This window comes from Elephantulus edwardii, unplaced genomic scaffold (genome assembly GCF_000299155.1).
Source record: "Elephantulus edwardii isolate Elephantulus edwardi_28Jun2011 unplaced genomic scaffold, EleEdw1.0 scaffold00126, whole genome shotgun sequence".
Lineage (NCBI taxonomy): Eukaryota > Metazoa > Chordata > Mammalia > Macroscelidea > Macroscelididae > Elephantulus > Elephantulus edwardii.
This window is the reverse complement of record NW_006399876.1, coordinates 9,552,794-9,572,254: the sequence shown is the minus strand read 5'-3', so window position 1 is coordinate 9,572,254 and position 19,461 is coordinate 9,552,794. Positions and strand designations below refer to the sequence as shown.

The 19,461-nt window shown below is 58.9% G+C and overlaps 2 protein-coding genes across 2 annotated transcripts in view; one reads left to right on the top strand and one right to left on the bottom strand.

Moving 5' to 3' along the window:
* The window catches only part of MAP3K11 (mitogen-activated protein kinase kinase kinase 11), a 13,461-nt gene extending 2,850 nt beyond the window's left edge, over positions 1 to 10,611 (bottom strand). Inside the window, exons 1-8 of the mRNA XM_006893425.1 lie at positions 9,861 to 10,611; positions 5,297 to 5,477; positions 4,984 to 5,132; positions 4,708 to 4,883; positions 4,337 to 4,580; positions 3,759 to 3,872; positions 2,100 to 2,235; positions 1,894 to 1,985 (exon numbers count right to left, since the gene is read on the bottom strand). Of these exons, the coding sequence (XP_006893487.1) occupies positions 1,894 to 1,985; positions 2,100 to 2,235; positions 3,759 to 3,872; positions 4,337 to 4,580; positions 4,708 to 4,883; positions 4,984 to 5,132; positions 5,297 to 5,477; positions 9,861 to 10,605 (1,837 nt within the window). The 5' untranslated portion in view covers positions 10,606 to 10,611. The remainder of the gene's footprint in view (positions 1 to 1,893; positions 1,986 to 2,099; positions 2,236 to 3,758; positions 3,873 to 4,336; positions 4,581 to 4,707; positions 4,884 to 4,983; positions 5,133 to 5,296; positions 5,478 to 9,860) is intronic.
* Positions 10,612 to 12,797: 2,186 nt separating this feature from the next.
* PCNXL3 (pecanex-like 3 (Drosophila)) overlaps positions 12,798 to 19,461 on the top strand; it is a 19,884-nt gene continuing 13,220 nt past the window's right edge. The window contains exons 1-11 of the mRNA XM_006893325.1: positions 12,798 to 12,950; positions 13,272 to 13,459; positions 13,646 to 13,745; positions 13,866 to 13,905; positions 13,993 to 14,088; positions 14,280 to 15,407; positions 15,782 to 15,905; positions 15,980 to 16,158; positions 16,612 to 16,702; positions 17,018 to 17,153; positions 18,314 to 18,435. Of these exons, the coding sequence (XP_006893387.1) occupies positions 12,798 to 12,950; positions 13,272 to 13,459; positions 13,646 to 13,745; positions 13,866 to 13,905; positions 13,993 to 14,088; positions 14,280 to 15,407; positions 15,782 to 15,905; positions 15,980 to 16,158; positions 16,612 to 16,702; positions 17,018 to 17,153; positions 18,314 to 18,435 (2,357 nt within the window). The remainder of the gene's footprint in view (positions 12,951 to 13,271; positions 13,460 to 13,645; positions 13,746 to 13,865; positions 13,906 to 13,992; positions 14,089 to 14,279; positions 15,408 to 15,781; positions 15,906 to 15,979; positions 16,159 to 16,611; positions 16,703 to 17,017; positions 17,154 to 18,313; positions 18,436 to 19,461) is intronic.

Below are 19,461 nucleotides of genomic sequence, written 5' to 3'. Positions count from 1 at the left end.
CCACCACCACAGCACCACCGCCACCACCACAGCACCACAACCACCACCACAGCACCACCGCCACCACAGCACCACCGCCACCACAGCACCACCACCGCCACCACCACAAGGCTGCACAGTCAGTAAGAGGCAGAGCCGGTCTCACTGCAGGCAGCGGCAGTGTCACCTCTTCCCAACCAGACTCTCCTGCAGGCCCACGTTGGTCTGACTGCATTGTAGACCATGCTGGGGAGCCCACTGTTGAGAGGGGACCAAAGGGGGCTAGGGGGGCTCTCACAGCTCCAATCTGTGAGGTGCCTCCTTGGCTCTAGAACCTAGCTGGGCATTTCCATGCCACTAGACAAAGCCCCAGCTCCTCGCCTGGGCTCTCTAAGTCACGTCAGTCATGCACCTCCTCCTGGGGGCCAGGCGTGCGGTGAGCCAGCCTGGGAGAGGAGGTCTGGACTGGGAGTCAAGAGGAAGATGCTAGAACTCGGAAAGTGAGCTGAGATCCTACCAGGAGCCAGGGCCTGGATGGGGTTCCCTTCCTCAGGCTCTTCTCAAATACAAACCTGATAAACACAGGTCTCTGCTTAGAAACGCCCTGCTGGTGCCGGGCTGACTCCTGCCTGCTTTCCCCACTTTCTTCATCTGTCCGTCACGTCTGCCTCCTTCCCCACCTCCCCCCCCCTGGCCACATCTAGGCCTGAGACCCTCTGGTTCACAGCTCCCTCCTTCAGTTTTCATCATGTTCCCGGTCCTACAGTTTGCCTGACACACTCACTGTTCCCTTTGCCCAACTTGGCTTCCAGTGATTCACCATTCAAGACCCACTGAGATGTCACCTCCTCTCTGAAGCCTACCCTGAATGCTCCAGACCTGTGTAGTCATCACGCATGTTATTCCTTAAGTAATCCTTATCCCCAGTGCTGGCGCATCTCTATCTGGTCAGGTATTTATGAGCTGGCCTCCCCGCAAGTGTCCTGGTCCTGTCTGGGTGATGTCTGCCTGGGAGCATGGGCCCCAAAGCTTCTCTGGAATCAAGCCCTCAGGCTTTCGGCAGGTGGTCTAAGCTCTAGTGCTTCTGTTTCTTCATCTCTAAAATGGGCACAACGAAAACACGTCCCTCACAGGGTTGGTGCCTGGCACATGGTGGGTGTGCCTATCACCATGCAGGACAGAGCAGCTCAGAACTGCCCCGGATGCAGTAGGCATGGCTGCCTGCTCAGTCTTCTTATCCTGCTCCCTTGTACGGCCCCCACAGGGGTTCCTGGCAGCAATGTGGGAGCCCTCATCAGGTTCCACCCCTCTCAGGACCCCGTCTCTCTGAAGTACAATCTCTGATTCCCTTCTTTCTCTAGAGCCCCTGAGGGGCCAGTCCTTGGGAAAGGATACCGTGCTGGGGAAGGTAGAGGGTCAGAGGAGAGGAAGACCGCCCAACAAGACAGATTGACACAGCAACTGTAACAATGGACTCAGATGGTGAGGATGGTGGTGCAGGAAGGACGGGGTTCAGATCTGTTGTTCACAGGGTCACGATGAGTTGCAGTCAACTCGATGGCACCTAACAACAACAACATCAACTAGAGCCCACTGTGGGCACAGGGGTGGTGACAGCACCAGGGTTTTCTTGCAGGCAAAGCCTGGGCAGGGGACTAGACTCTATGCCCACTAGTGAGTCTACAGGTCAGACTCGGCCCTGCCTCAACTTCAGCTTTGTCTCTGGACTGAGGAGGACACTCAGGGGCACATGGCACTCACAGAAGTGACTCAGAAGGGAGAAAAATGTGCAACAATGAATGAATGGAAATTCAATTTTTCTGTAAAACTTTCATTAAAATATCAATTAAAAAAAAAGAAAAAGAAGAAAAAACAACTCAGAAGATGCTGCTGGGTGGAGGCGGGGTCACTCACCATTGAGTGTTGGGGGCGTGGAAGGAGATCCTAAGGGAGATGAGTCATCTGAGTCCAGGTACCACGTGGCCTCATCCATGCGGGACCTTCTCCTGGTGGAAGAAAGAGGTGGGGGAGGTGGGGGATGCTACACCTCAGACAGGCAGGCAGGCAGGCGGGCAGGCAGTGCTATGAGGGCAGGGAGACTGCTGGACTCAGTCACTCACCTCCCATTCTGGGCTTCCCCGGGCTTAGGGGAGCTGGGGCCCCAGGCCCAGCATGCTCGCCGCTCCCCATTGCTTGAGTCCTCCAGCCGTCGAGGGGACTGGCGACCCCAAGCCTGGCCAGGTTCTACAGGTTCCACTGGAGTGGGGAGGGGGTAAAATCAGCAGCGTCTGAGCCTGACATTGGAGCCCCAAGCGTATCCTCAAATAGTGATGAGAGGCAGGCTTTCCCAGGGTGACTGCTTAGAGCAGGGGGAGCAGTTCAGACCCCACAGTGCCTGGGTTCCAGGACCAGAGGTGGGAGCAGCATCTCATCTCACCCTTGGTCCCACTCTCGCTGCATGATTAGACACCGAGGCAAACTGTCTAGGTGGGAACTGCAACCTGGCCCAAATCTTTAATAGCTGTCCAGCAGGCACTTACTTAAGCAAGTCACTTTTGCTCTTTTCATTGATAATAAAGATGACGATTATCTATTTTGTACAGTTACTGTGTGATTTGTCTTGTGCATGTTGGGTATGTAGCCAAGAAAATGAATAGATATGTCTTGGAGAGGGTGCAACCAGAGTGCTCTTTGGAGGCAAGAATGATGAGGCTTCACCTCACATACCAAGGACATATTGCTAGGAGGTGCTATTTCTTGGAGAAGGACATGATGTTGGGAAGGATGGAGGGTCGGTGAAGGAGAGGACGACCCTCAACCAGGTAGACTGACACAGTGACTGCTGCAGTGGGCTTTTGTGTGTCAGGGAGTGAGGATGGCACAGGACAGGATTGTCTTCAGATCTTTTGTTCATAGGGTCGCTTAGTTCACTTGACTCGTCACCTAACAACAACCACTACCACCACCAGCAGCAGGAAAAGACTAGTCCCAGGAGGACAGCAGCCTTGGAAAAGCAGGTGGTCAGAAAGGCCCTCAACTGGATGAACTGTGATCAACAGTGGCTGCAATAATGGATTTAAGAGCACCAGTGATCGGGAGGTTGATGCAGGATCAGGCTCTGCTCTGTGGTGCACTGCCGTTAGTTACCGTTGAGTTGACCGAGACTCTTAGCGTCCCTATGAACAACCGTTGTGCCCTTGCCCGATTCTATGCCATCTCACCATTTCTGGCATACTTGCATCCACTGCTGCAGTCACTGTGTCAATCACCTACCTTGTTGAGGGTCTTCCTCTCCTACAATGATTGGACCCTTGCAAGAAAGATGATGTTCTCCAAGGACCGCCTGCCTAACAATAATCCTCACGTATGTGGGACGAAGCTTTGTCATCATTGCTTCCCTCTGAATGGAACCCCTGCCTCATAATTATTATTTTTTTTTTAAATTTTGTGTGCGTGTACCGTCAAATCAGATCTGACTGGTACAGGAGGATAATGCGCCTCCTTCTCCGGCAGAGCGTCTGGTGGATTTGAACCGTGTTCCTCTGGCATTGCAGTGCAGCTTCTTGCCACTAGGCCACCAGAGCTCCCCTCTGCCTCATAATTATTGTGAGGACTTACTAAATCAACTTTAGTAAAGCATTTAGGGAAATAAATGACACAATATCATTCATATAAGTCTGATCAAAGTGCTGCCTGATGGGCTCAGAGGTACTGTCTGGACCTAGAGTAAAGAGCCTGGGGCAAGGAGGAAGAATAGAGGAAGGGCACGGGGTTCTTACACTGGATGGCTCGGAACCGGGGGAAGGTGGGCGAGTCTCCAGCCCCAACCTCGAAGACGTTTCTCCTGCGATCAAGCCCAGGGGAGGCCTGCACGGTGATGCGGTGCTTGAAGTCTGCGAGTGGGAGGTAAAGATCTATGGTGAAGGGGAGCCAGTCCCCATCCTGGAGGACCCTAGGTCAGCTTCCAGGTTACCAGTGACTGGGACTAGCACCACTTCACGTGGCCCCAGAGCGAGCGGGAGGCCCCAGGACCCGGAGCCGAGCTGCAAAGACTGGCAGCCACGCCCCTTCGCCTTCTCAGAACTGCCGGGAACCCCGCCCTTTCCCGCCTGCAGCCACTCCCCGACCAACTTGCTCGTATTTCCGCCCCAACCCGCCCACAGACACAAAAACAATTCTGGCCCCTCCCCTTCCAGCCTTCCACTCAGGGCCCACCCACCCCCTCTAACCCAATCCCAGCACGATTAGCCGACAAGCCCAACCTACCCCTCCATCCAGGTAGCCAATGGGTTCCACGGCCCCGCCCCCGTGCCCTTGCAGCCAATAGCAGACCGCTATGCCTGGTCCCGCCTCTTACCGAGAGGCATGCTGATGCGCTCGCCGCCGTCTCGAGCCCGAAGCTTGCTACGCTTGAAGGTGCCGCGGCGGCGGCGCACATGCGGCCGCTCGCGGTCCACTTGCTGCAGTAGCAGCGTCAGCTCGCGCTCGAACACTTCCAGCTCCCACTGTGCCAGCAGGTGCTCGCGTCGCCGCAGCTGCTCCGCTTGTGACCGCTGCTCGCGCGCCGCTCGTGTCAGCTCTTCCTCGCGGCTCAGTAGTTCCTGCACGCGGGGCATTGGAGAGGATGGGGTCAGCCGGGAGCGCAGCCCCGCGTCTCACCAGCTCTTTGCCTGGGAGGTGCTCCACCCCAACGTCTTCACCCAATTCCAGAGCCCGGTCTCCTCGCACCTTTTCCTTGGCTCTCAGTTCGTCGAAGAGGCCCTGGATCTCGCGCTTCCAGCCTTCCTGCATGGAATGAAAGGAGTCCCGCGGCATTTCCCGCAGGACCTGCGCTTCTAGCGCTTCCAATTGCTGCAGGATGGAGGCGAAGTCGGGCCGGCGGTGGGGGTCCTGCGCCCAGCAGTCTAGGGACAAGACGTGGGAGGAGACAGATTCTTATCAGTCTGTGGATGGAGTGTCCTGTATCAGGGATTCCGGCCCCTCCAGCAGCCCCCGCCCCCTTACCGGCCATGAGCTGAGCAAAGGGCTCTGGGCAGGTGGATGGGATGGGCAGGGTGAGCTTGTTAACGGCCACCCCATAGGCCACGGCAAGGCAATCGATGCCACGGTAGGGCACCTCTCCGGTCAGCAGTTCCCATAACAGCACTCCAAAGCTAGGGGCAAGACAAAAGGTTCGCGTCCCTTCCGCACTCACCCATCAATCCACCGCAAAGCAACCAGGTGCCAGAAATGGTCAGAGGACCTCTGCCGGAGATCCGCCCATTTGCCCAGCCAGACTTTGGCAGCCACCCTGACCGCCTGCTGTCCCAGATCGTACCTCCAGACATCGCTGCCCTTGGAGAAGGTGGAGGCCTTGATGACCTCGGGAGCCATCCATGCGTAGGTGCCCGCAGCACTCATTTGCGTGGTTTTGTGCCATTCGCGCGCCAGGCCGAAGTCCGTGATCTTCAGGGTCTTGTTTTCCATGTCGTCACCTTCGATGGGTTGCAGCAGGAGAACTGAGGGAGAGGAGGGAGGGGTGTTGGTGGGGGCACACGGAAGTGCTGGCAGACACCCTTGCTGGGTATGGGGAAGCAAAGGGGCGCAGTCTAGACCTTTCCTGGTGCACTGCGCCTGGGTGGAGCAGGAATTCCTGAGGTTCTACGAGAGACCAGGCTTTTTCACTATCTCTAGTACTCAAAAATTTTAAAATGCAGTAGATATTACTATCTTTATTTTAAAGAGAAGGAAACTGAACAAGGGAGGACTTGGCCAAGGTCACAGCAAATAAAGCAGATTTCAGCCAGGGCCACTGGCTCTAAAGCCTATGTTCTAATATCCACCCAAGACTGCATTTCATAGAGACTGATAATGTGGCAGCCTCTTGACCTTGGTGACTTTAATCTTTTGCCAGTGATTTCAAGCGAAACTGTGGGTGTCAGGTCCTTTTGCCAAGGCAGGAGGGTGAATCAGAAGCTTCCACGGGCGAAGAGGCTGATACCTCTTTCAGAGAGAGGAAGGGGGCTAAAAAAGTGATAGTTCTGGGCTGGAAAGGAGGTGATTGGGGTAAACAGGAGTGATGTGCAGTGCCCTGCAGATCTCATGCCAGAACAAGCATGGCTGGAATGACAAGATGAGAAAGGAGCAATTGAGGGTCTGAAAGAGTCCCTCTCTACTGACTGTACAGGAACTGGGTTTCAAAACGTATCTAGTTTTGGGGAGCTCTGGTGGCCTAGTGGCAAGAAGCTGCAACTACAATCCCAGAGGTGCACGGTTCGAATCCACCAGATGCTCTGCCGGGGAAGGAGGAGCAATCTCCTCCTGTACCAGTCAGATCTGATTTGACGGTACGCACGCAAAAATAAATAATAATAATAATAATAATAATAATAATAAAAAGAACCGTATCTAGTTTTAAGATGCATTCCCAGCTTCCACCTCAGGAGGTCAGCACTGCATGGAGGCCCCTATAGGGTGCTGGGATGGGCAGAGAAGAAGAAATCTTAACACAGCCAGTGAGTCAGGGAAGACTTCTTAGAGGAGGTGGCAAAATTAGCGCGGAGCTGGGCTCTCCAGAAGCTCCACCTTCTGTCACACCTTCTGTCAGAGGGCAGCCCTGGTCCTCCAGGGTAACTGGCTCTGCTGCTCACTCCCTCCCTGCCAGGCTCCACTGGAGGTCAGGTCCACCTCCCTTCCAGGGCTCCTTCTGCCTCTGATTGCTGGTATGCTGTGTGGCCTTTTTAAGATTGATGTTACTCAGAGCTTCGCCTTCCTCAAAAACCCTGCTCCCCAGTTCTTAGCCTCTCCCACGAGCTTGCTGCTCTCTCTTCACTGGTGTCCCCACCACTGAGCTCTGAGTCAGACATCAGATCCTCCACGCGGTGTTCACACACCCTTAGTAACCATCTGCATCACTTCACTGTGCCTGGAAAAACTGTCCATAGGTTCTCCTAACACAGAACAGCCTTGTGATCCAGCCATCTCCTGAGCCAGACGGTGGTGAGTCCCAACAGTTAATAAGCCTGGAGCTGATAAGCAATGCCATCTCACTGAGTGGCGAGAGTATTAAACAAGAGAAGACTTTTCTCATCTTAGCACAGGACATACGGGGGAGCTCAATAAACGCAGTTGTTCTGGAGATTGCGTTGTTCGCATCTCCTGGACTTTCCTGTCAACGCCTTACTCTCAGCTGCATCACAGCCTCCAGCCTGGCCTCTGCAGGTTCGGAGCCTGGCCCTCCAGTTAGCCCTACACAAGCTTGTTCTGAAGGTGCTCTGGCCATGCAACAGCCAAGCGCTCCACTCTAACGAAAAGGCTTGTGATTCGAACTCATCAGCGACTCTATGGGAGAAACCTGGCAATCTGCTTGCAAACAGATGACAACCTTGGAAGCCGTATGAGGCAGTTTTACTCTGTCCTGCAGGGACACCGGGGGTCAGAATCAACTTAATGGCAACAGTTTTTGTTAAGCTGTTCCACTGAGGTATTGCAACAGCTGGGCCTGGTAAGTGATACAGCGACAGTGCCTTGTGTGCTAGGCCTGGGGAACTGCTTCCTCCCATGGTGTCAAAGCTCAGCTGTTCTCTTGAAGACCAACCCTTACCACTTCCGGTCTGGTCTCCAGCCACCTTGTGGTCCCCACAGACGGCTGAAGCACTTTCTACTCCTGTATGTCGATGTTAATTTCCTCCTTTTCCAGTCAGGGAAACTGAGGCCCAGCGGAATAGCTGCTCACTTGGGAGAACCTTTGAGTCCCTTTGCACATTTGGTCTACCTGCTGTTGCCTTCTCCAGCTCGACCTGCCACCTAAGTTAGTCCTGCCTGGATCCTCTCTCATCCATGCTGCCTTGCTGCCTGTCTGTGCCTCCAATTTGTGCCAATTCATGATTCTGGGGTCAGATGGAGGCCTCAGCGGAGGTCAAGGCAGTCTGAGGGGACAGAGTTGGAGATCAAGGTTGGACCTCTGGCCTCTGAAAGGGACCTGGCTCCCTGCCTGCCCCCCACCCCCACCCTGGCTGCCCCCATGGAGCTTGGGAGTGGTCTAGGCAGCTCACACCTCTTCCGCTTCCCTCCCAGGGGCCCTACTTCTCCTTTTTGGGAGGTCTGGGCCAGGTCCCCAACTGGGAGGGGGGTCCTGGGGTGATAATTAGGGGAGGTCAGGCCCTGGCTGGCTTGGCTGGTCAGTCCTGTGACTCGTGGGCCTGGAGAATTCGCCCTCCTCACAAGGCCCCCATTGTGCAGGAAAATCACGCCATTGTTTCCTGCTGGGCCCCCCCCAAGCTCTGGGACTTCTCCCGCCCCTTCCCACAGACGGCAACCTGGGCCCAGGACTGGGTCTATTAGGTGGGCTGCCAGGCTCAGAGGCACTGCAGGCATCTTGCCTGCCCTCCTAGGCCGCCACCCAGACTCTAGGAGGAAAGCGGGGAACAGGGGTGAGCAGGGTGCAATCCCGGGCTTCTTCCTCTCTGGCAGCTTCCCACCCCTAGCTCTTTCCTCCCCTGCAGGCAGCTGGACAAGGGAGGGAGCAGGAGCTGGAGCAGGGGCAGGAAGCCGGCTCTGGGCAGCAGGAAACGCAGGAAGCAGTGGGGAGGGTGGGGAGCAGGGGCCTGGGCTATTGTTCCATTTTTTCTGGAAAGAAAACGGAGGAAAAACAGAGAGCAAGAGTCCCCTCCCCCCAGCCTTCGGGGAATCCCCCTTAGGTTAGGGTAGGCAGTGGGGTCTTTGGATGGCTGGGTCTAGGGCTCAGCCAAGAGGGACCTTCTACCATGGCCCTCCAGCCTTAAATAAGCAGAGTGGGTAGGGGGCTGACAGGCGTGCCCTACCCCTCCAGTTCTGGTAAGGATAAGAGATAACACTGAGTCCTGGTGTTTGGCTACCTCTAAGCCACTTGTCCTTGGCTTAGGCTAGGAGTTCCAAAATATGCACAGCCACCTCTCCTTAGAACTTTCCAGTGACTCCATTGACCCCAACCCCCTACTCTTGCATTTTCACAGCATTCCATCCTGTGGCTGGGTTCCAACAGGGTCCAGCCCCAGGGACCCCTCTGCAGGAGTTGGTCCTGCTTCTGGGCTGTTGCTCTGCTCAGGCCCTGCTGGGACCTCCTACTGAATGTCCTCCTTCTAAACACTGCCTGTTCTTGGCTTGGTGTGAAGCCCTCCTAAGCCTGCCCTTGCTTGTCTTGGGTCCATGATGGGTGTGTGAGTGTCCCGAAGTGTCTGGAGATGGAGTTCCTCATGGCAGAGGTCCCCCTGAGCCCAGCCATGCCCACCCTAAGTGCTGACCCCACTCAAGGCCCTCTAAGTGATCCAGACTCAGAGGTCCCCAGTTAGCCTGCAGCAGGCACCAGGGCTGGCCTCATAGTTACACCCTTATGGCCATCCTAGGAGATAACATTAACCCCATTTTACAGAGCCTGAAATTGAGGTGGTGCATAGAAATAAGTAGCTAGAGGTCCTGTAGTCTGGGGAGGGTGGGCTTAGGACTCCAGCCCTCAGTCCCCACAGGAGCACTCTCCTTTGAGGCCTCTGTTCTGGGGGAGCTGCCCACCCTATGTGGGGTGTGCCAGCAAAATCACAAACGTGAACTGCAAGGGATGAGAGCACTGGGATCTATGGATATCCTCGAGGTGGTGGCCATGCTGGGGAAGGACACCAGAGGCCATGGAAAGACTAAATGTGACCCAAACTGCAGCTGTAGGCTGCAAGGCTGATTCTGCTGAGGTGGGCAGGGGCTTGGGATTCCTGCTTTGGGGGGGGTCCATGGACTCGGCACTGTGTACTATGGAGATTATCCCTGAGGCGGGGGCTCCTGCCTCCAGTAGACCCTCAGATGGGCTCAGCTGGATGTTGGCTGTGTGTACTTGGGCCTTGCCACCCTCCAGCCACGCCCCCCCCCAGACTCACTGTTGTTGGACTTGAGGTCGCGGTGGATGACAGGCACCAGGGCCTCGCAGTGCAGGTAGTGCATCCCACGGGCGATCTGCACGGCCCAGTTGACCAGCACGTGGGGTGGTACACGCCGACCAGCCAGAGCACGGCTGAGGGGCCCCCCTGCTGCATACTCCATCACCAGGCACAGGTTGGGTTCCTCCAGGCACACTGCCTTGAGGGCGATGATGTTGGGATGCGCCAGCATGGCAAAAAGTCGGGCCTCCTGGCGCACACTTTCAGCTGTCACACTGATGTCCTCATCGGGGTCCTGGCGAGCCGCCTTCACAGCCACCAGCTCGCCTCGCCAGCTCCCACGGTACACCTTGCCAAAGCCTCCAATGCCAATCACCTCCTCCAGCCGGAGCTCCTGAAAGCTGGCCACCTCGCAGGGGGGCGGGCCGCTGCCCCTCGACACATAGTTGGAAGGAAAGATGCCCACCTGGCCACCCACCTGGCCTGCCCACCAGCCCTCATCGCCAGAGATGGCTGCATCCCGAGACAGCACCTCAACTCGGTCGCCCTTCCGCAGGGCCAGCTCGTCCTGCCCATTGGGCTCATAGTCAAACAGGGCTGTCCACACAGGGTTGGCATAAGCCGCTGCCTTCGGGGACCCCTCTGGCCGGGCCCCGCTGCCACCCGTGCCGCCTCCGCCTCCACTGCCACTGCCGTTCCATGACCCCAGCGGACTCTTGAGAAAGAGGTTCTTCAAGGGCTCCATGGCCCGGAGCCGGAGTCCGTGCGTGGAGGGGACCGGCCTTGGGTGCCCCGGGCTTGACTCTCACCCCCGCTGATTGCCGCAGCTTCTAGTCCCGAAACCTGGGCATCGGGCCCTGGCCCTCAGCCCCAGACCCACGCCTCTCTGGGGAGCCAGGAGTGCCGCCTCCCGGCCCCCCACATCTCGGGCTTCTGGATGGGGCGACCCAGGACAGTATGGTCAGGCCCGGGGGGTGGTGCCCCGGGGCCACCAGCGCCTCACCATGGCCACCTCGGAAGGGCCCAGGGCTCTTGTCCGAAGCAGTCCCGGGAGCCTGGCTCCGACGCCCGCCAAGTCTAAGGTGGGGCTCTCCAGTGGCAGCGCCTGCGCTCCGATCTGCGCGGTGGTGGCGGGAGCGTCCCCAGCCGGGCCGGGGCTGTCCCTTCCCGGCCCCGATCCCTCGGCCCGACGGCTCCGACCCCGTTCCCTTCTTCCTCCTCCCTTTGTACTTTGGCCCCGGGGGCGGGAGGCAGAGGTGGAGGGTGGAGTTTCACTTTTTTCCGCTCTTCTCCCTCTTGCAGGAAACAGCATCAGATGACGCGGGCGGCAGCACCGCTCCCCGCCCGGAGGCTCCGGCGGCGGGCCGGGGAAGTTCCCGAGTAGGCGGGCGAGGCCGGAGCAGAGGAGGGAGGGCAGCCCCGGACCCTCATCGCTTCAGGGCTGGGGTCTGGAGAGAAGAGCCCCAGGCGGGTCGCTCCGCCGCCCCGCTGGGAGGCTGGTCTCTGCCGGGGACCGGGCGTCTGGGTCCTCTGCATTTGCAAAACGCTATGAAGAACCGGATTTGGGAGTGGGGCGAGCCTGACTCTAGTCTTGGCGACTAGGCTGCCAGACTGTGTGACTCATCTTCTCTGGGTCTCCTTCTCTTCATCTTGAAGTGGGGGCTAGAAGCTAGGCTTGGCAGGGCAGCGGGCAGGTAGAGAGATGGAACCTGATGTCCTGTTCCTCTTGGAGTTGTCTACAGCTCTAATTATCAAATCCTTTACCTGGGAAATAATCCACTTTCCATGACTCTTTTTCGGTGGGCAGAAGCTAAACTCTGTTATCCCTAAGTCGGCCCAGTGATTGGACTCAGAATGGCAGAGTCGCCCCTTTACTACTGCTGTCTATGGTTGACCACTCCGCCCCCCAACTGCCTTGAGTCTGTCACTTTAAGAAGAACGATGCAATCTAGCTTCGACTATTTTAGCCTGTGCCCGGAAGAGCGCTCTCTATCCATTAAGTCTGAACCCTGACTCGGAAGTAGAGGCTGCGACGCCGTGACATAAAAGAACTCAAAGGGGCGGACTCAGGAGAGCGCGCTAAGGAAGCGCCAAAAACTTATTGTAGGTCTATGGAGTCCACACCTGCACCCTTCACCCGCCTCCTGTAATTCATTGGACTGCATTTGCGCCAATCACTCCACCACTAGCCAATGGCCATCCAAGTATTACTTTGGTCCTGTGCGCTGAGTGCGAGGTTGCCAATACCTGGCCATGCGCATGCGCTCAGCCTCTGTTTCAGTTTTGGAACACCACCCAAAAGCATACCCTACTTCTCCTCTTGTTATCACTTTTCTGCGCTTGCGCATTCTTGCCGTCAGGTTTTCCTTTTCCGGGTCCCAACTGGACCTGTCGGGCGCATGCGCCACTGCAGGCTGGCGGCTCACGGCTCCTTCTTCCGGCCTCCCCTTTGGGCCGGCACCGGCAGCAGTGGGACGAGCGCGGACCCCGAGGGCAGTGACCTGTGACCCTGAAAGTGGACCTTAGGTTCCCAAGCCTCTCCCCGGGCCGGAGTTGAGGGGGCTTGCCATCTGCGCCCAGGAAGCACCCACCCCACGCCCACCTCTGGATGCTGCCGGCGAGTGCCCGGCCCGTGTCCTCCGCCCGCCTGCCGCCGGCTCGGCCCCTCGGAGCACTTGGGGGCCGGGGGTAGGGGCCCGGAGGTGCTCCCGATGCAGCCCCACCCCCGCGCCCTGGCCTTGCGCCGCTGACTGCCGGCCCGGCCCCGCCCCCTGTCTGAACCCCGGCCCCACTGACCATCCTCCCCCACCCCGGGGGAGGTCATGGCGTGAGCGCGGGGCCGGGCCCCCGGGGCCCTCGCGCTCCAGGCGGGGCATGGGCCAGGGGCCGCCCCCATGAGGGTCCCAGGAGGGGGGCGCGCGCAGCAGCGGCGGGGCCATGGGGTCACAGGTATTGCAGATCCTGCGCCAGGGGGTGTGGGCCTCGCTCACCGGCGGTTGGTTCTTCGACCCGCACCAGAGCACCTTCTCCAACTGTTTCCACCTCTACGTCTGGATCTTCCTGCTCACTTTCCCCTTCTTGCTGTACATGGTGAGAGGCTGCCGCTTCCTGGAGCTCCTGCGGGGGAAGGGAGGGCAGAATGGCGTGGAAGGGGGCAGCTGCCAGGAGCGCTGGCGTGGGAGAGGAGTCACTGCAGTTTCGGGGGAGTGGGTGGCGGTGAGGTGGGTGACCTTGAGTCCCTGGCTCACGCGCTTTGCTTTGGAACAGAAGCGTCTTGACAGGGCCGCTGTAGTGGTTACGTGCTGGGCGTTGAAATCTCTTACTGTGTGTTTAGTCGTCATGGCAGTGGCTGGCATGTCCACGTGGGCAGGATCGGTGCACGGTGCTACCTGCCTTGCTGTCTGTCTTCAGGTCCTACCCCCCAGCCTGTTGGTGGCCGGTGTGTACTGCCTTGTGGTGGCTGTCATCTTTGCAACCATCAAGACTGTGAACTATCGGCTCCACGCCATGTTCGACCAGGGCGAGATTGTGGAGAAGCGCAACTCTCCCACCGGTGAACCCGAGGAAGAGGCTGCCCAGGGGGACAGCAGTCCGCCCAGGTGGGTGGGGCAGAGGCTGCACTGGGCCTGAGCATGGCACCTGGTGCGGGGGCTCGGGCAAGAGAGTGGTGTGATTGAACTTGGGCTGTTCTGTCCTTGGGTTTGGAATTGTGATGGTTTTCTTGAGAAGGCAGGAAATACGGGAGGTTGAGCCTGACGTCTCCCGTGGCTGCTCTTTACCACCAGGGACCCAGGGGTGGAGATGACAGTGTTTCGGAAAGTGAGTTCCACACCCCCAGTGCGTTGCAGCTCCCAGCATTCTGTGTTTGGCTTCAACCAGGTCTCGGTGAGTGGTCCTCGCCCCAGCCCTCAGCCCTCCCTCTCCTCTTCTGGGATGGGGCCTCCGTGGCTGTGCCCTGAACCAGCTTCTTGTTTTCTTTGCTCACTGATGATCCTGTCTGTTCAGGAGTTGCTGCCCCGGATAGAGGACTCTGGGCCCCTCAGAGGTAGGTGGTTGGAGAGTGGTGTTTGTGGAAGGGTCTAGATGGGGCTGTCCCGGGGTCCCACTGATGACCTGGGGTCCACGGTTGCAGACATCAAGGAGCTGGTGCGGGAGCAGGGCAGCAACAATGTGATCGTCACCTCTGCTGACCGGGAAATGTTGAAGCTCAGCTCGCAGGAGAAACTGAGTAAGTGGGCGAGACGTGGCTGTGTCTTGGGGACAGCCTGCCATCTTTTCTTTTGCGCCCTCCCCCATTTTCCCATCATGAGGCTCCCTGCTTGTTCCCATCGGGGTCTTCCTCCCTGGCTGGCATTTAGGGAAGCAGAGAATGCAAGCTCTTTTTCGTCCTCCTCTCACTCTGTCTCTTTCTCTGGACAGTTGTAGACCTTCCTCAGACTCCCCCAGGAGCTGCCCCGGACCCCTCCCTCCCCAGCACAGACTCTTCAGATCGTTCTCCCCTGGCCGGCGCCGGAGTGCCCTGGAGCGGGAGTAGCGTGGCTGACACCCCCATGAGCCCGTTACTGAAGGGGAGTCTCAGCCAGGAGCTGAGCAAGAGTTTCCTGACACTGACCAGGCCTGACCGTGCCCTGGTGAGGACCAGCAGTCGGCGGGAGCAGCGTTGGGGTGCCGGCGGCTACCAGCCCCTGGACCGGCGAGGCTCTGGGGAGCCCATGCCCCAGAAAGCGGGATCCTCAGATTCCTGCTTCAGTGGTACCGACCGGGAGACGTTGAGCAGCTTCAAGAGTGAAAAGACCAATTCCACCCACCTGGACAGCCCCCCTGGAGGGCAGGCGCTCGAGGGCAGTGACACGGACCCACCCTCTGAGACTGAGCTTCCAGCCTCGCCTGATGCTGGTGTCCCGTCGGATGACACCCTGCGCTCCTTCGACACGGTTATCGGCGCCGGGACGCCCCCAGGCCCAGCTGAGCCACTCTTGGTTGTGCGGCCCAAGGATTTGGCCCTGCTGCGGCGGCCTGGCAAACGGCCACCAGTACGGAGACACTCCCCGCCCAGCCGGGCCCCTCGAAGGCCCTTGCTTGAGGGTGGGGGCTTCTTTGAGGATGAGGACACCAGCGAGGGGAGCGAGCTGAGCCCAGCCTCCAGCCTCCACTCGCAGCACCGCTACAGCTCTGACAGTTCCTCGTCCACCTCCTGCTACTCCCCAGAGAGCTCCCGGGGTGCGGCGGGGGGTCCCCGGAAGCGGCGGGCCCCTCATGGGACTGAGGACGGGGCTGCCGTGCCCCCCAAGCGGCCCTATGGGACCCAGAGGACTCCTAGTACTGCCAGCGCCAAAACCCATGCCAGGGTGCTGAGCATGGATGGGGCGGGGGGCGACGTCCTCAGGGCCCCCCTGGCTGGTTCCAAAGCTGAGCTGGAGGCCCAGGCAGGGGTGGAATTGTCCGCCGGGGAGCCCACTGCACTGCCTACTGAGACCCGCAGGGGTCCTGCTGCCAACCAGCCAGGCTGGCGCGGGGAGCTGCAGGAAGAAGGCGCCGTGGGGGGAGGTGAGTGCAGGCTTTGGGGCTGGGAGGCTGGAGGCACACACACCCACATACCCCCACCCCTACATTCCGTTTGAGGCAGCAGGGACCTAAGGCTATAGGCAGCTGGTCCCAGGTCCTATAGCTGATGCACCTGACGCCGGAAACTCCCAGGCCCCTGAGTTATATTCCAGGTCCGTGAGGGTGGGGCGATAGGTGGGGAGGTGTTCAGCATCCTAGTTTCCAGGTGAAGAAACCAAGGCAAGGAGTTGTTTAGGGACTGAACTGGGCCCCAGAGCTAGGATGTGGTTGGGCACAATCTGACCCGTAGCCTGTGCAGAAGTGCCTGCCCTTTGACCCTGAGCCTCCATCCTTGACATTGGGGCTTCTCTGGGCAGCAGCTGAGGAGACGGGCAAGCGAGACCGCTCCAGCAGCGTCAGGCGGACCCAGGCCATTCGAAGGCGGCACAATGCAGGCAGCAACCCCACGCCCCCCGCATCCGTCATGGGCTCGCCCCCCAGGTGAGCGCCCTACGGGTGGGTGTTGAGGAGCTGACGGCTGGCGTTTGGTCGTGTTGACCCTCTGTCTCCCTTAGCAGCCTTCAGGAGGCCCAGCGGGGCCGCGCGGCCTCCCACTCGAGAACCCTGACGCTGCCTTCCGCCCTGCACTTTGCCTCCTCGCTACTGCTCACCCGGGCCGGTGCCAACGTGCACGAGGCCTGCACCTTCGACGACACCTCCGAGGGAGCCGTGCACTACTTCTATGATGAGAGCGGTATGTCTCTTTTCCCGGAGTTTGACACAGCCTCTGACCCAGGCAGGTCAGAACCGTGTCCACCTCCTTCCCCAGAAGGGTCTTCCCCAACCACATCACACCCTCTTGGAGTGCCGCGACTTTTAGGAGTGTTTTCTCGGTGCGTTGTCTGTGAGTTTTCTCTGAGACATGGGAATCCTTGTTCTTGCCTTGCCTGTGCAGAGACTGAGGTGTGGCCAGGCAGAGATCCTCCTGATGTGCTGTGTGTGGGGAGAACAGGGTCCGAGGTCCCAGGCAGGTGGGCTGCAGGGCTGGGCCCTGGGCCGCAGGCCAGCTCTCTGCATGGCTGGGCTGCTGTCCGGGCACAGGACCGTAGGCTTCTTGCTCAGGGCCAGCTTCATGAGCGAGCACATACCCGGGCCCTGGTGCTCCCGTCCTAGACGTCCTGTGTTTTATCTACACACTTCTTTCTAGGTGTGCGGCGTTCCTATACCTTTGGTCTGGCTGGAGGGGGCTATGAGAACCCCGTGGGACAGCAAGGGGAGCAGGCAGCCAATGGAGCCTGGTGAGTTGCCATGCGGGACCTGGCTCAGGACACAGCCTTTTTGGGGGAGCACCATTTCAGAAGCTTTTCAGGGGAAGAGCTGGCCCACAGGGTCCTTCACCTCTCTTGGATCCAGCAAGGAAGGTAGAGGTGTGGTTGTAGCAACATGCAAGCCTTCCCTGGAAAGGAGGCGCTGTTGCTGCTGCTTCTTCCTGGCAGCTGACACTGGACAGCTCCCAGACCCAACCATAGGACAGCCCCCCACACCTTCCACGTCAGCCTCAGTCCAGTCCCAGGTGTCCCTGAGGCCCCCCGTCACGACTGCCTCTCCCCCAGGGACCGCCACTCGCACTCCTCCAGCTTTCACTCGGCTGACGTGCCCGAGGCAGCAGGGACCCTGAACCTCCTGCAGTCACGGCCAGTGGTGCTGCAGGGCATGCAGGTGCGGCGCGTGCCGCTGGAGATCCCCGAGGTGAGCCTGGGGCTGCTGAGGGAGCAGGTGACTGAGTGGAGAGCTCACCTCGTGTCTGAGGAGCGGGGTTCCCTGCTCAGTGCTGGGGTGGGCAGCCTGTGGGCCGAGGGAGGGCTCCTGGGTGGGCAGGTTCTGCCTGACACCTGGCAGCAAGCAGGGATTAATGGGCTCATTCGGCACATGTGCCAGCCGTGCCTGGTTTACCGTCGAGGAGCCACGTTAGCCCGTTAGAGACGCCATCTGCAACAATGGCGGGCAACGTGCTTTTGTGTATGATGTGCCCGGATAAGTGCCGTACGTGTGCATGTAACGCGCGTAGTTCTTCCAGGAAACCGTCTCCCCGAAGGCTCATAAAGTTGCTGGATAACCCACATGATATCTGCATTATTTAAATGGAAATGCAGTAAGCTTGCTGAGGACCATTGTGCAGAGAGCCACGTGGGGTGTGTGTGAGTGTGTGTGTGTGTGTGTGTTTTCCTGTTGCTCCACCATCAGTGTTATTCGTCATGTGTCACTCTTGGACGTGTTTTGACCCGTGCCGTCCTTTGCATGGTCAGACTGGTAATGACAGGAGCTCCAAGAGTGCACAGCTTAAGGGAGGGTCTGAGCAAGGGCATCCATGTTGCCAGCCAAGTTCATGGCCTGAAGGCCGGCCTGCCCATCCTGGTCTCTTCCTAGCACTTGAGTGGCAGGATTGTCTCTGTTGCATAGCTAACGTTCGCCTCCAGAAGTCAGGGCTTCTTAGGCCCTCCGCTGTGTCCTGTGAGCCCGGCACTGAGCCAGGCCTCTGATGTGTTCCCCAGATACTTGGAGGAGGAGACAGAAAGCCCAGAGCTGGCCCTCGTACCTTGATCTGTGGGGTGTTCACAGTGACAGTGCTGTCTTGCTTGAGCCCAGACAGAAGCGGGAGGTTCCGCCCAGATGGGGCAGCTGGACATGGGGGCTTTTGACCAGTACCAGCAGCTTCTGAGCTGGATCGTGGGTGCCTGACAAAGGAGCGGGCTCCTTGTGACAGAGGGCGGGCCAGTCACTGGTGGGCAGGGGGCTCTCTGGAGGAGAAAGGCTGGCTGGGCCCGTGTGCTGGGGGCGCGGGGCTGACGGCCGCGGTATGGGGGCTGTAGTTTGACCTGCCGGACCAGGACTCCCTGCACGAATCCCAGGAGCAGACGCTGATGGAGGAGGCCCCACCCCGTGCCCAGCACAGCTACAAGTACTGGCTTCTCCCTGGCCGCTGGACCTCTGTGCGCTACGAGCGGCTGGCCCTGCTGGCGCTGCTGGACCGGTGAGTGTCCCACGGGCCCTGTGATGTTCCTTAGGCCCAGGCCTGCAGGGCCTTGAACCTAGGGCAGGGTCAGGGCTTCGGGACTGGACTGTCTCACACTGCTTCAGGTTCCCCAGGTGACAGCACAAAATGCTGCGGTCACCCCCATCTTCAAAGCATGGTTTCTGCCTAGCTTGTTTTCATTTGTTTCTGTGTTGGACTTGTTTTGAAAATTGAGTTGTGGTGCCTAGAAGTGCTTGTTCATCGACCTGTCCTCATCCATGGAGGGGGTCAGGCCCAGAGACTCTTAACGGTTTGTCCTGGAGGATTTGGATCTCAAGCCACACAGTGACCTGGTGTCAGTGAGGTGCCCACTGCAGGTGTGACCTGGTGTCAGTTGGATGCTGGCTGTAGGCGTGACTTGCTGTTGTTTAGGTGCTGGCTATGTGTGGGATGTGGTATGGGTGGGGTATCAGCTGTGTGTGGCCTGGTGTTGGCTGGGTGGCAGCTTTGGGCATGACTCCATGTCGGGGCTGGCTGTGCATGACCTGGTGTCGGGACGTGGCTGTGTGTGACCGGATGTCGGGAGCTGGCTGTGTGTGACCGGATGTCGGGAGCTGGCTGTGTGTGGCCTGGTGTTAGGGCTGTCAGGAGCTGGCTGTGCGTGACCCAGTGTCGAGATGTGGCTGTGTGTGACTGGGTGTCGGGGCTGTCGGGAGCTGGCTGTGTGTGACTGGGTGTTGGGGCTGTCAGGTAGGAGCTGGCTGTGTGTGACTGGGTGTTGGAGCAGTGTGTGACCTCGGGCCGGGAGGTGGCTGTGTGTGGCCCAGGGTTGGGAGGTAGCTGAGCATTACCTGGTGTTGGGAGGTGGCTGTGTGTGACTGGGTGTTGGAGCAGTGCGTGACCTTGGGCCTGGAGGTGGCTGTGTGTGGCCTGGTGTTGGGAGGTGGTTGTGCATGACCTGGTACCTGGACCTGGCTGTGTGTGACCTGGAGTCAGGAGCTGACTGTGTGAGCCAGGGTCAGGAGGTGACTGCGCGGCCAGGGT